Consider the following 15,776-nt stretch of genomic DNA (forward strand, 5'->3'; position numbering starts at 1 on the left):
AAACATGGGAGGAAGCAAGATGTCAATTGGTGAGTGGATAAACTTCTTCAATTGGTGGGTGGATAAACTAAGATACATCCAGACACCAGAATATTAGTTGGTGCTAAAGAGAAATAAACAATCAAGCCATGAAAAGGCTTGATTTTTTAAATTTAAAGGCATATGACTAGGTGAAGGAAGCCAATCTGAACAGGCTACAGACTCCATGATTCCTATGGAAAAGGCAAAGCTATGGAGACAGTAAAAAGACTGGTGGCTGCCTGGAGTGCCTGGGTGGCTCAGTGGGTTAGGTACCCAACTCATGATTCCGGCTCAGGTCCTGATCTCAGAGTCACAGGGTTGGGCTCTATGCTCACTAGGAAGTCTGCTGGAGGGTCTCGCTCCTTGCCTCTGCCCCTCCCCCAGCTCATGCACACACACTCTCTCTAAAATAAGTAAATAAATCTTTGAAAAAAGATCAGTATTCTGCTGTTAGAGGAGAAGGAGAGACAAGTGGGCAGAGTACAGAGGATTTTTAGGGTAGTGAAACTATTCTCTGTGTTACTACAATAGCGGATGCCTCCCTAGCCATTTGTCCAAACTCATAGAATATACAACACCCGGGATGAACCCCAGTTAGACTCTGGACTTTGGATACTAATGACGGGTCAGTGTGAGCTCACTGATTTTAACAAACGTACCACCACATATGGGATTCCATTTTAGGGGACAGGGCTGTGTGGGGACAGGGCTATGTAGGAACTCTCTGTACTTTCTGTCCAATTTTTCTATGACCATAAAACTGCTCTAAAAAAAAAAAAAAGAAAAAGAAAAAGGAACAGGCTTCAAACCCAGGAAGTTTGGCTCCAGAGTGCCCGTCTTTAACCACTATGTTATACTATCCCCCAACTTCTGGTGGTAGAAAAATCCAATTTTTGGTAGAAGTTTAAAAAAAAAAAAATCTGTCCATGTAAAGTGAAACAAGGAGATTTCTGGGCTTTGGAATGTGGTTCCAGCTCCAGCTGCCAACACGTCGTAATCCTTTCTAGAGGTTCTGGCAAGCCTTACGGGCTGATGACGCCGACTCCGGCTTCACACGTCGTGTTTGATGAAAAGCGCCTGACATGAGGGGCAAGGCCGGTGTCTCCAGGGCCCTTTGGTCTGGAGGACAGCTGTGAGCCATCTGGGGCACCGGGAGTAGACGGTTTTATCAGCTGGCCTGTTGCGAAGCTGCTGGGAAGACTGTCTGCTGGGGGAACCACACCTCCAACTGCCCTATTTTTAGGGAAAGGCATTTTTTGCAGGGCCATGCTTCTGACAGAGGAGCTCAACCCAAGGTACCGCCGGCGACCGTGAAGCCACTTCCACGGGTTTGCCTGACTTAGGGCTCGTTTTCTGCACGTCTGTGGACCGCCATCCAAAACATTCAAGGAAAGGATTTATCAATGCTCCCTCCTCCTCCAGCAGAGGGAACCTGGTGTGAGGCTGCTATCTGCCCCTGGAAGGGGGACATAAGCCATTGCCAGATGCTATTCAAACAACGGCCATCTGGCCAACATGTCAAAGAATATCATTCAAATTCTTTGTCAAGGTCAATACAAAGCTGTTTTTGCTGTATGGAAACAAAACATCCGTATGGGAGATCATAGGATTAATTTCTGTTTAGATACGCCATGGTGCGGGGAGGAGTTGGGAGAGTGTATAGTGGACCAAAAGGATATAGAATTGGCCCAGTGGGCTTTGGGTCTTCCCAGCACCGAACCAGGAAGCCAACTAGGACCCAGGAACTGAGAGAAACAGCTGGCCACTAGGGCTCCCTGCAATAATCCCAGCCCCATAGCTAATCATAACACTAATAATAAAAGGATAATAATATCAACCATTTTTCAAGTGCCTTCTAATGTGCAAGATACTTTAAACACATTATCGCGTGACAACCCCATGCGGTGGGTACGACTACTCCAATTGTACAAGTAAGTGAACTGAGGCTCAGAGAAGGGAATGGCAGAGATATGCGAAAGAGGAAAAAAAAAAAAAAAAGGAAGGCCGGGTCAAGGTCTTTGCCATTTTAACTTAGTGTCCCAGAATTTAAACTAAAACAGAAATAACGTTTTTCTCAAGCACAGTCTGCACCCTAATGAACCTCCATTTGCCCTGCTGAATGTTACACTGTGTGTGGGGACACTGAGATCATGCAGTGGGAGGTCTCTGCTGCCGAGCTTGATGGGGACCTTATGGCCCATCTGGTCCAACCCTTTCGTCTCCAGACGAGGGAAAGGAGAGGGCGAGAAGTTAAACAACTTGCCCACAGGCATACAGCAATTAAAGAAATTCCAACACAGACTCCTGGAGTCTGAATAGGGGCCTTTCCCACAGCAACCCCTTCCCATCAGTTTGACTCTTAACTGGGCAGGCAGGACTCAAATTGAGCCCCACAATCTGAACGACACCGTTGATTGGGCAATATTGAACGAATGCTGGTCCTCCCTCCAAAAGTAGATGGGAGAGGGGTGCCTAAGTGGCACAGTGGGTTAGGCCTGTGACTCTTGGTTTCAGCTCAGGTTGTGATCTCAGAGTTGTGAGAATGACCCTGGCATCGGGCTTCATGTTCAATGTGAAATCTACTTCGGATTCTCTCCTTTTGCCCCTCCTGCTCATGTTCTCTCTCTCTCCCTCTCTCAAATAAATAAATCTTTTTTAAAAAAATAAAAAAAAGTAGATGGGAGAAACTCTCCAACAAGAGAAAAAGAGAAAAACACAGCTTATCCCAGGCCTCTGGGGAGTTCAGGTTAGTTTGTGGCCTTTCAGGGCTAATGTCCCCAGACCCCCAGTCTACTCACAGAATCTACTCTGGTAAATCACATTAACTGCTCTTCTGTCATTCTCTCACGTAAATACACTTCCTAAGGGAAGTGTCACAGATAGCTTCCAGCAAAAACTTGTGGCTGGTGGTCTTTCCCAAACTCCTCCAGAGTCCCTGCTTCTCCAAGATGAGGCCTGCTGGGCTTTACTTGGATCAAAGAAATTCTGACAAGGTAGAGAGGGATAAGCGAGCTTGAATGGTCAGGCCAATCCCCAGTTTCAATTTGTCCCATCCCAGTGTCAGCTCAGCCGGGTATGGGGGATGGCAGGTGACAGTCAAGGAGAGACAACATCACAGCCTCTGGCTGTGCCAAAGTTCTCTACCTCTCCATGCTATGATGAGCTGAAGGCACAGCAGAGCCTCGAAGATCAGCTTCACTGTCCTTGTTCAGTGGCTGTCTGCTACTCACCAGGCTTTTTTGACAGCTCACTGGTTGCAAAAGTTGTGAGGTTGCTCCATCCATTCTAGGAGGTTCTAAGTTAGCAGCGGTTTTAGGGATGTAACTGGAGCCTGGGCAAATACTGACATTCCTTAAAGACGTGACATCATACCAAGCCAGTATTGATTGATAAGAGAGAAAGTATGCTGTGAGAAGGTGGAAAGCCAGCATTGTATTAAGGTTCTCCTATGTTCCGGGCGTTTACCGTCATTCAATCCTCACCATGACATTCTTATCATCTCTATTTGACAAATGTAGAAAGACTTTCAAAGAGATTCAGCGACCTCTCCAAGGCCGCAGGACAGGAAATGCTAGAACTACAATCCCATCCCAGATCCACCGAACTACCAACCCACACACGCTAGATGTGCCCATGGCAGGCACTGCTGGTTTCCCTCCTAACCTTTCCTTTCTTCCTTGCTAATGGGACCCTGCTCGCATGAGGCAGCGATGGGCTCAGCTCCGGGTGGTCCCCGAATTCAGTAGCACCAACCATCCTCTGAAAGCCCCTCTGGCTACTGGTCCTGATGCTTGTGCCACAGCTCAGAATCCGTTTCTTCATGGAAACCATCTTATACATGAAAGTCAGTAAGAATGCAACCACTGTATATCATCCCGGCACTTCTGTTGTTCTATGGATTGAGCCAGTTATCGTAGACTAACTGGGATTTCCAGTTTCTACTAGAAAATGCATTAAAGATTCACCCACCCCCTGACCACTATTCTGCAAAAAACAAAACATAGAAAAAACCCAGCAATTTAAAAGAGAATTCATGAGTCCTTTATAAAGTTTACAAGCAATTCCAATTTCCAAAGCTACTTTCGCATTATCAACCCTTTACTTGTCAGAAAAATCTAAGAATATTGAGAATGCCAAGGAATTTCTCGAAGGTATAGTTATACAATGGGTCTTTCAATACCATCCTATTCCATCTTATTAAAACGAAAGAAAATCTTTCCCATGGCTGAAAAATATGTATTCTAGTCAAGAAGATAAAATACTAGCTAAAATGTATGCATTTTACAAATTCAGTGCTGCTTTTCCTGGAGAGGGCTGGCTGGCATTAAGATATGGCCCATGGCGTCTCAACCTCTACAACGGTGGCTTTTTGAGCCAGACAATTCTTTGTTGTGGGGGCTCTCCTATACACTGTAGAAGGTTCGGCGGCAACCCTGGCCTCCATCCACGGGATGCCCGGTGCCCTCTGAGTTGTGACAGACAAAAATGTCTTCAGACGTTGCCAACTGTCTCTTAAAGGGCAAGATCACCCCTAGAGAAGCACCACAGGCAAAGGCTGACAAACTGGGAGGACCTATTACCTTACAGGCAGAGCCGGGAGACACTCCAGCGAAGTAGAAAGTCCTGATCCGTGCTCTGGTAGCAAATCCTACCCTCCGCACAGCAGGGAGCAGAGGGTCTCTGAACCGGCCTTCAAGGAAGCCCGCTTCAGAAGAGGTGTCCCCTCACAGCTGGCTCCTGAGGGTTGCCAGACAGAATCCCCTCAAGGCCCGTTTTCCTGAGCGGGTCCTTTCACTCACTTGCAGGCTGTGAGGCGACTGCCATTCCACCTTCTGGTCCCCTCCAGCCTGGCTCTCCCTCCAGTGAGGCCCGAGTCCGTGGAACTCCCTCAGGGCCAGCGTTTCAAGGCACTGCTCACGTTGGAAGCTCCATTTTCTCAGAATAATTGTCTTGGCTCAGCAGTTGCTACTGAACCGATTCCAGCAGTTCACGCCTGAGAGACAATCTAGTGAACTTGACAGAGTATCTTGGGAGCTGCTTAGGAATCCATCATCGGACCTGTCCACGGCGGGACTCGGCCCATGCCAGGGTCATGGGCTGCAATCTCAGGGGAAACCCTCAGCTTCCGCCCCAGCACTGCACTCGGGCAAGTTCATAACAGTCGTTCATTCTACTGGCCACCCAGAGACTGTGACCTCCGTTCCAGGTTCTTCCAACTATCCTGGGTAAATCCGAGTCCTTCTCAGAACCTATCCTCTTTTACCTCCATGATAATCAGTGGTAGAAAAAAATCTATTTACTCAACATACATTGTGAGTCACTGGTTGCTAGTGATTGGAATTTCTGTTATCAAACTGAGAGCAATGCATCCTTCTTTCCTTCATTCAGACGCTCGAGGAAGGCGGGGAATTCTGTCTGCAGTTCCTCATTTATTTGTGGAATAAATTGATGCCCACTTTGTCTGAGGTGCTGTCATTATGCCGAGAGCAAGAGCGCAGAAGTGAATGCAATTGGCACAGCTCTGGCCTCAGGGACTTCACAGTTCTGCAGGAGAGCAAGACAACTAAGAAAGAAAACAAACGCAAACTGGGATAAGAGCTAAGACTGGGCGGGGGGGGGGCTGAGGGGGGTGGGCAGGGGGGACCACTGTAGAAAGGAAACAGCCTCACTAAATAGGGTGGAAATGCTTGCTAAGCTGAGACAGGAAGATGAGGAGCTGGCCGGAAAGCATTTTCAAGGAACCACATACATGTACACAGGCACACATGCACGTCTGCACACACACATGCATATACCCGCGCACCAGCATATATACCACATGCATGTATGCCACGCACACACACACGCACACACACACATGTGCAAACGTGCAGCCACACACACACACACGCATGAATATGTGCGCCACATACATACACACAAAGATATACATGCACACATGCAGCTACATGCACATGCCACATGCATGCACGCATAAATATGCATGCACAGATACATATGCACAGTACGCACGTGCATGCACACACACATGCACACACACGTGTACACATGTGCATGTGCACCGCACACGAATGCCACGTGCATGCACACATAAATATGCATGCACACACACAGATGTGTACACATGTTACACACACACACCCTTTGCTTCAAGGGAACACTTCAGGGCTGAGGGAAACGACTCGAGTACAAAGACCCTGACACTTCGTTCTCTGTATTACTTAGTAAAAAGGGTAGAAGACACTCTTATTTCCCATAACAATTACCACAACACTGGGGGATATATATGTAAGAAGACCTTGACCTAGTGGAGCTGGAGGTGATAGGAAAAGAGAAGCCTTTATTCCCAGGCCTAACCTTGGACTTCCTCCAAGATATATAGATTTTATTTTTTTAAAGATTTTATTTATTTAGAGAGCGTGAGCAGGGGAGAGGGAGAGAGAAACTCAAGCAGACTCCATACTGAGTGGGAGCCCAACACAGGGCTCGAACTCACGACCCTGAGACCACCACCTGGGCGGAAACCAAGAGTCAGATGCTTAACTGACGGCGCCACCAGGTGCCCCAACAATTACTTTTATAATGTGAAACTTTATACTTATATATCACATTCTAAATACATTGTAAGTACAATCAGTTGTGTGTGTGTTAAACTCAAGGTTTTTTATACAAGGTACTCTCTATAGCAGTACTGATGAGCATAATAAATCACATCTGTGTTCCTTCCTATATTTAGTGCTGTCTTTAGTACTTAAAAATAATATCTTCTGTTTGTAAATCAAGGGTTACTTCAGGGTGCCTGGGTGGCTCAGTGGGTTAAAGCCTCTGCCTTCAGCTTAGGTCATGATCCCGGGGTCCTAGGAGCTAGCCCCACATCAGGTTCTCTGCTCAGCGGGGAGCCTGCTTCCCCCTCTCTCTCTGCCTGCCTCTCTGCCTACTTGTGATCTCTGTCTGTCAAATAAATAAATAAAATTAAAAAAAAAAAAAAAAGGTTTACTTCACCGGCCAGTTAGCATCAGCTCATTTATTGTGGCTTGCTGAGGACCCACCAGGGGCCAGGCACAGAGTGGGAGACAGACAGATTGAACAGGAAGGCAGTCCCAGCAAATCTGCCCTCGTGGGGATTATAGTCCCTTCATGGAAGCGGAACAATCAGTTTTATAGGAAAGTATCATCAGCACGGTGTAAAATCACTAGATGGCGTGAAACCCCATCTGAGAGGTCAGGACATAACACACACGGTACAACAGCAGAAATCAGAAGAGTGGAGAGGGTTGGGGCTTGGGGAGGGCATCCCAGGTGGAGGGAGCTGCATGGGGGGGGGGCAGGGACGTCCCCTCTGATGCAGGACAGGTGGCACATTTGATTGCGCTCCAGGAGGCAGCAGGGGAGGAGAGAGCTCTCAGTGGACTGGAGAGATGGGCAGTGGCAGATCCTGGAGGGTCCTGTACGCCTCTCTGAGGAGTCTGGGCTTCGTTCAGCGGGAATCAGAAGCCCCTGCTGAGATTCGAGGTGGGGCTTTGACGCCACAAGGAGGCATTGCGGCAGACAGGTGGGAAATGGGTAGGTGGGGGCTGGTAAGGGCACAGTGGATAGAACAGCAGATGGAGGGCAGAGATGAAGCAGTCAGTGCTATTCTCCTGAAGCCTCAAGATCACAGCCCTATGTGCCTTGAGGAGTGGGGGGCTGTGAGCACGAAGCCCTTGGGAAACCTCCCAGGAACGAGTCATCGTCAGCAGCAGGCCTGTCTCCCCCATGTCTTGCTTTAAACCGCTGCTTTCTTACACTGTTCTGACACTCCCTTTCAGAGACTCCTCACCATCTTCAGTTCTTGGTTGAGCTGAGCCTTGAACATCTCCTACCTGTCCCTTAGATCAACCAGTACAGCGCCCTCTGGGGTCACAGGGGTCATGTGATGCATTTTATGTATTCACAGACATCTGTAGCCAGAAAGGATGGGGTCTTTTGTGAAGAGGGTCATGTGGGCCTATGAAATGCCATTGAATCTGCAGGCTGTCCCTTTGCCAGGGACAACCACTGAAGTGGGTAAATACACCAGTCATGGTAATGGTTAATCCATAACCCTCTGTGCTTCCTAAGGGATATTTTATTCATTTAAAACCCAGTACAAAAGCATGAAAAATGAGGGCAGGACAAACTATGAAAATACTGTAGTATGGCTAGTTATAATCCTCTCCTCTCTCCATTATTTTTGGTTTTTGTTTTTATTTTTGTTTTCTTTTATTCTGCTTATTTCCATCTCCAGCTTTGATTTAAAAAAAAAAAAAAAAAAAAAAAGAACTTTTCTCAACCATAGTGTTATCCTTAGCTACCTGCTCATATTTAGGGGCTGGTATTTAAGTGCCGAGTGGAGGGGCGCCTGGGTGACTCAGTTAAGCATCTGCCTTCAGCTCAGGTCATGATCCCAGGACCCTGGGATTGAGTCCCCCATCGGGCTCTCTACTCAGCAGGGAGTCTGCTTCTCCTTCTCTCTGCCTGTGAGCTCTCCCTCCATCAAATAAATAAAATCTTCAACAACAAAGACATAAAAAATGCTGCATGGAAGTTCTATGATGGCAGTTTGTCAGTTGGTGGGACTGTCACTCCAGGAAGAGAAACCACCATGCCCGCTCTGGTGCAATTGTACACTTAGTGAGCTAGAATCCTAGCTATCCTGTTAGCCACAAGATTCCCTGCATCTAGAACATAGTGGGTGCTTGATAAATATTTGATGTTATAAGGTAAACTTTTGGAGCCTCCATTCTCTCATCTGAAATGGGGGATAAAAAATATTTATCTAGGAGTGCCTGGGTGGTTCAGTCAGTTGAGCATCCAACTCTTGATTTCAGCTCAGGTCATGATCTCAGGGTCCTGGGATCGAAGCCCTGCATTGGACTCTGTGCTCTACAGTCTGCTTCTCTCTGTCTCCCTCTGTCCCTCCCACGCAGGTCACTCCCTCTCTAAAATAAATAAATCTTTTTTAAAAAATGTATCTGGCAGGTGTTCTGAGAAGAGATGGTAGATGGAAAGTACCTGGCACAGTGTTTAGTATTTAGCAGATTAGTTACAAATAATAGTAACAGGTAGCAATCACTGTTCTCGTTATTTCTAGGGGCAACAGGGCAGCGGCTCCATGACCATCTGTGGTCACCAGTGGCGAGGCTAAATATAGAAGCCAAGCACAGTCCTTGTTGAGAGGCTAGTTATTATAGTACAAATCAACAAAGCAAGGAGAAGGCTCAAGATAATAGCCTCTGACATTCAATGTGTAGAAGGTCCAAGGACGTTCAGTTTTGTACTGAGTTGTGACTGAGAAGAAAGGCGGGTAGTGGCATGGCATCACCAGAGAGCTCTGGAACAGCCGTTCACGCAGAATGCTCTTCTGCTCCGCTCAGGCTGTCGGGGGCAATTTGAGCAGTAAAGGCCCTGGAGGAGAGTAAAGAGTATGCCAAGCCTGCCCCAAACCCTAGCACTCTGCCCATACAGCAGGCAGGCTGACGGATTTTTTCTTTTGGAATAGGTTTAAAATATAGGTCTATAGTTTAAAAGAGAAAAAACATTCAGACAGTGCAAGAGGATACTTGCAGAAAGATGGAAAGGTCAGGATCACCCCAAAACCTTCAGGCAGATTCCCCAGAGATACTCACTCTTATGGCTCAGCGATCTTTTTATGCACAGACAGGAATATATGCATATTTGTTCACAGATGGGCTCATAAAATAATTCGGAAATGAGCCTCGCCCCACACACTTCACTTACCCTGAATATCTTTGCATATCAGTCTCCGTAGACTTACCTCCTTATTTTTAACGAATGTTCTATTCATTAAGATATTGTAATCCATACGCTCTCAGATCTGGATGGCTTAACAAAAGTGAGGTTTATTTGTCACTTACTAAATCCAGCGGGTGGCAGGGAATGTGTGTGCAGGAAGGCGGGGAAGTGTTCTGATCCTAGCACTGATTCAGGGATCCAGGATGACCAAGGCCCTGCCAACTTCAACATGTGACTTCCACACGGTGGCTTCTAAGGTCACCCTGGGTGTTGATATCCAGCAGGCAGATGGGGAAAGACAGTGTGCAGGAAGGCAAGGTTTGTTTTATATGAGCCAGGCCTAGAAGAGACGTGTAGCACTTCTGCCCACATTCCACTGGCCAGAATTAGATTCTCTGCCTGAGACCAGTACTAGGCCCTGTCCTGGCTGGCCAGCTGCTTCCTATGGCTGGACACTGTGGAGGAAATGCAGAAACCTTAGATTGGCAGTTAGCTGTTCTCTGCCACAGACGGCTGGAGAAATACATCCTCATTTATTTAAGCTTCAGGAGGCTGGCCTTCCTCTTCTCTCTTTTCTGCTTATCTTTTGTCAAAGGCAAACTGTAAACTATGGAAAACCATTACCTGGGAAGGGTATGTACACCAGTTCAGACGTGGTAGGGGTAGGGAGGAACACTATCAAGGAAAAGCCTTTAAAAGATGTGTATCTTTGACCCAAGAGCACATCTAAGGACATGTCCTGGGAAATTAGTGGATGATTGCTCACACTGCATGTACGAGGATAACTGGAAGCCAGCTAGGTGCCCGACATTAGAGACCTGTATGCACTTACGATGCCTCCGTATAATGGAATACAGGTGGTTAAAATAATTGTGTAGATACCTGCAAACACAAAAATATGTCCATATGTTATGATAAAAGACTCCTAAACAGTGTAAGTAAATTTTTTTTTTTTTAATTTATTTGACAGACAGAGATCACAAGTAGGCAGAGAGGCAGGCAGAGAGAGAAGGGGGAAGCAGGCTCCCCGCGGAGCAGAGAGCCCGATGTGGGGCTCGATCCCAGGACCCTGGGATCATGACCTGAGCCGAAGGCAGAGGCTTTAATCCACCGAGCCACCCAGGTGCCCCTGTAAGTAAATTTTTTAAAATAAATTGGTTACTTGTAGCAAAAAGGCTAGAGGATGTACATTAAAATGTTTACAGTATTTACCCGTGAGTAAGACATTAAAATGTTTACAGTATTTATTCTGGGGCAAGAGGACTATTTCCTTCTGTTACACATTGATATAATGTCTGAATGTTTTATCCTTAGAAAAAAACAGCGAAGCTATTTTCAGCTTGAAACGAACAAAAAAATGTAGATAAAGGCCACAGGAGCTTAGGTGACTGAAAGTGAGTCTGCAAGTCAGACCTGGCCTCCCAGACCCTGTGCGTCAGGCTGTCACCCGACACTCAAGTGGCTGTCATGAGCACTTTTCTCTGTTGAAGAGACTGGCTTTCGTCAGGCCGATCCCAGGTTATAAAGGAAGAGAGGAGAATGGGGCTCTGGGCAGTCCACCTCCCCCGGGGGAGCCCCTCAGCGAGTCAGTGGGCTGGGGCTCTCTGTGCCTCCACCCTCTGCATGGGGAACGCCATCCGGGCCCTGATGGCCTTCGTCCCCGCCGACTGCTGCCAGAGCTACCTGGTCAGAGACCTCCGGGAGATGCCGAAGGACAAGATGGTGGATCTGAGTGGGAACCAGCTCCGCCGCTTTCCCGTGCACGTGTGTTCCTTCCGGGAGCTGGTCAAGCTCTACCTGAGTGACAACCACCTTAACAGCCTGCCTCCGGAGCTGGGGCAGCTCCAGAATCTGCAGATCTTGGCCCTGGATTTCAACAACTTCAAGGCTCTGCCTCAGGTGGTGTGTACTTTGAAACAGCTCTGCATCCTCTACCTGGGTAACAACAAACTTTGCGACCTCCCCAGTGAGCTGAGCCGGCTCCAGAATCTCCGGACCCTGTGGGTCGAGGCCAACTGCCTCACGCAGCTGCCAGATGTTGTCTGCGAGCTTAGGCTCCTTAAGACTCTGCACGCCGGCTGCAATGCCTTGCGTCTGCTGCCGGCCCGGCTCCAGTGCCTCCGGGAGCTGCGGACCATCTGGCTCTCAGGCAACCTGCTGACCGACTTCCCCGCTGTGCTGCTGCACATGCCCTTCCTGGAGGTGATCGATGTGGACAGGAACAGCATCCATTACTTCCCCAGCCTGGCCCACCTGTCAAGTCTGAAGCTGGTCATCTATGACCATAATCCTTGCAGGAATGCACCCAAGGTGGCCAAAGGGGTGCGCCGTGTGGGAAGATGGGCCGAGGAGACACCAGAGCCTGACCCCAGAAAGGCCAGGCGCTATGCTTTGACCCAGGAGGAAAGCCAGGATGGAGAGGCACTAGCCCTGCCTTCTCTACTTCTTCCTCCCAACTCCTGAATGCTTCAGTTGTCGGTCGAGGCCAAGGACACAACTCTGGTGTCTTCTGGAGACCTTCTGGAGACCTCTCCTTTAGAGTGCAAAGGATTGCTCGGGGACATGTGGGGTGCCTTTGCAAAAAACTTCTGGCCAACATCTCTACCAAAGCGAAGCTGTGTGCTCTGGGGAGCATGAGGACTTCTTTGCAAGAAAATCAGCTTCTCCAAACAGATATGTTGAAACACTGAAGATCAAGAAGTGCTAGGACATTTTGTCCTTCTCCCTCTCCAGAAATGGCTGGTCACGATGCTCATGACCTCCTCGAATAAGGTATTTATTAAAGAATTCACCTGAGTTCTGGTGGCCTGGCTCCAGCTCTTTGCAGGGTATATCGGTGTTACTGTGAATGACCATAAGTGATATGAAAATATTGCTAATTCAGGCCACTTTTTAAAAGACATTTCTACCTAGTCAGTCAGACTCAGAGACTCTGTGCTGTTGCAAAGGCTCAAGATGAAGCTTTTTCCCTGCAGCTCAGTGCATGCCGAGAAGACCCCTGATGGAAAATGCCTCCTGATGGAGTCTGGCTGCCACTTCACACTTGACAGAGGTTCACGCTGAGCTGGTTTATCCCTAAGGGGTTTGACCCAAGGTCTGCTCTCAACTGCTTACTGTTACTACAATGCTAGAAGTCATCCAGACAGTAGACAACGTGGTCTTATCAAAATCAAGCCCAGTTGTAATCCTGCCTGGCTCTGTAGAGCACAGCCCTTCTGTTTACTCACATTAATGAACCAGAGCGGAACTGAATCCCATTCCATTGAGGGAAACCACATTTCCAGAGCCATATTAGAATAAAGGTAGTAGGTGAAAAAGGTTTACTTGAAACAGCATCTGGAAATCTGAGTTGCAGGTTGTGGTATACATAGGACACTTCTGACTCTAGCCATAGCTTCTCAGCCTTTGTTCTGATTTGTTTTGATTTTTGTAGATAGGGACTTTTGATGGTCAGTGTAGAGCTTAGATAGTTTGGCTGTTTTTTAATATGTAAATTGTGAACTTTTCTTCTTCCCACAAATACATCAACCTTAAAGATGCTGCTGTCACAAGGGGTGATTTAATATAGTACTTAATGTTCTTGAACCTTTCCATCAAGGACACAAAAAGTATAATCTTTACTAAAATGGTTTTGTTTTTAGTTACTTCTGCTGTAAAAGCATCTTTACCCAGCAAAGTCTGGTCCTAAGATGACACTGCACAGACTATTTTCATGTGTTTTCCTACTGTAAATATTTCTTGCTAAACCAGAGGAAGAAAGTTTGGTATGACAATCTCTTCCTATTGCTACCTCCCGCCGTGCAGAGTATCTACAGCCCGCTGATTAGACTGCCAAGAGGTCCTTTTAATCATTCCATGTCATAGGCTGTCAAATATTTAAGTCCTTTGTAACCCGTCCTGATTTCTATTAGGCAGCTAGGATTTAGTTTATTTTCTCATGTTTGACTCAAATCAAACTATACTCAGCTGATGCTAGAAACCTTATGCCAACAGAACTGCCTTCTGGGCTGTATCTATAGTCAGCCTTATAGATGGCTCATTTTCTTTTGACCCTGTCTTCCTCCTCCTGAGATTACTGGGCCCACCTTTTCCAATACAGCTGCAGGCTGCAGCCATGAAACAAGTGTGACACCAGCTGACATGTACACACTGCTCGTCTAATGAGCTAACTGCTCTGAACTGAGTCCAAATTATAAACATTTGGCACACAGTCAAGAGATTTTCTTCTAATATACAACAAACATTTCCCAAACAGTATGTTTAAGATTTCACCACTGATTTAAGCTACCCAAAAATGTTTTTGCTACAGGATTTCAATTAATTTTATCAAGTAACCATGTAAATGCATATTAACAGTTCCACAACCCGCTGATGTTTTCTTGAAATTCTGACATAATTAGAAAGTTCAAAAGGGGAGAAAGCACCACCACATATAACTTTTTTCTCATAATTTTAAAAGTCCCCAAATCCAAAATGTTATGTATCAGGAGAAAAATCTTTTTAAGATTGATTTGAGAGAGAGCACACAAGTGCACACATGGGGTGGGAGGGGCAGAAGGAGAGAGAATCCTAAGGAACTATTACTAAACAAGATTGACGGGATGGGAGGAATCAAGATAGTACTGAGACAGCCAGATACGTAGGCTATGAGCAGCAGTCACCACTCATGAGGCTAGATGAACAGGGAACAGCAATGTTATCCTAATTTCCCAAGAGCTAAAAGACATGAAGGGGCTACCAGCAGAACAGCACTGATAGGTCTCACAAGGATGCAGACATTTCCAGAGACAAAGAGCAAAAGCAGGAAAAAAATACCCATTTCCCTATCTCCACATCCTGCCCATGCCTCCTGAGTTAAACCAAAGGAATCTGAGAGGCAGTCAGCAAGGAAAGTGGGCCAGTGGCCTCCAAGCAGGCAAAAAAACGGATCCTCGCTTGAAGACAGTAAAAGGAGAATAAAGAGTATACATATTAACCTTCAAAGAAAAACTGAAAGCTACTTAGAATAGACTTAAAAATCCTAAGAACTCAGACAATTTTTCATGTGGTTACTATTTACATTCCAAATCTCTACTTCAATGTCACAAGTTTTGTGAAAAACTCACTGCTGCCATATTTACTGTTTCTGAGTTATAAGAAACTCCATCCTAAAATTCTTACAGGAATACGGGGGCCTATGCTGGCATTTAAGTTCTGATTGAGAAGACATTAAAATTCATGATCATGAGATAGTCTAGGTTTATGACAACAATGTAAGGGCTTCAAAGGTTATGAATTACAAAGAGGATAAGAGGCATGGGTGTATCCTTGGATATAACAACGAAGCTCCCATGTTTCCACCTCTTTTTAGATTAATACTTAAAGGTGTATTCTTTTTAAGACCTCTGGAGAAAACATGCCCAAGTATCCTTTTAAGATCTTACACCAGACTACCTAGTACTCTCAGCACAGATGTTTAAACCTACTTCTACTGAAACCTCTGTAGGTTTTCTTGGTTGTGATATGCTCACCTGTTCTACCGGAGGTGTGGAGATGAAAAATGATGTTATGACGTGATAAAGTACTTAAAAAAAAAACAGTACAATTCTCTTTGATAATCTCAGGAAGTTTCTCCTTTATGTGAATATTGGAGGACATACATACACCAGGACCACAAAAAAACACAACTTTTCCCAGTTTTAATAGCTTCTACAAAAGTAGTATTAAAATGTTCAAACTTCTTAGACAAAAACAAAACAGATTGGGGGCGCCTGGCCAGCTCAGTCGGTAGGCTTCTTTAGAAAAACAAACACAACAAAACAGGCTGTTTTATCAGCATTTCTTTGGAAAATCCTTTTGCTCCTCTATGGGAATAAAATATCTCTCCATTAAGGTAGCAGAGATACCTTCTAGGAACTCAACCTATGGCTAGGCTTTCTCTCATTTCTTGGGCATTCTGCTATACACTGACGCATTAATAACCTCCAAACCTGGGGCACCTG

The 15,776-nt window shown here is 46.2% G+C and overlaps 1 protein-coding gene across 1 annotated transcript; it reads left to right on the forward strand.

The window, feature by feature from the left end:
* The first annotated feature begins 11,334 nt into the window (after positions 1 to 11,334).
* Positions 11,335 to 12,258, forward strand: LOC111141950 (leucine rich repeat containing 10). The gene has a single exon (XM_022494832.1). The coding sequence runs from the start codon at positions 11,335 to 11,337 to the stop codon at positions 12,256 to 12,258; it is 924 nt and encodes a 307-aa protein (XP_022350540.1).
* The last annotated feature ends 3,518 nt before the right edge of the window (positions 12,259 to 15,776 follow it).

The sequence above is a fragment of the Enhydra lutris genome, unplaced genomic scaffold, assembly GCF_002288905.1.
Source record: "Enhydra lutris kenyoni isolate GAN:26980312 unplaced genomic scaffold, ASM228890v2 scaffoldscaffold7, whole genome shotgun sequence".
NCBI classification, from domain to species: Eukaryota; Metazoa; Chordata; class Mammalia; order Carnivora; family Mustelidae; genus Enhydra; species Enhydra lutris.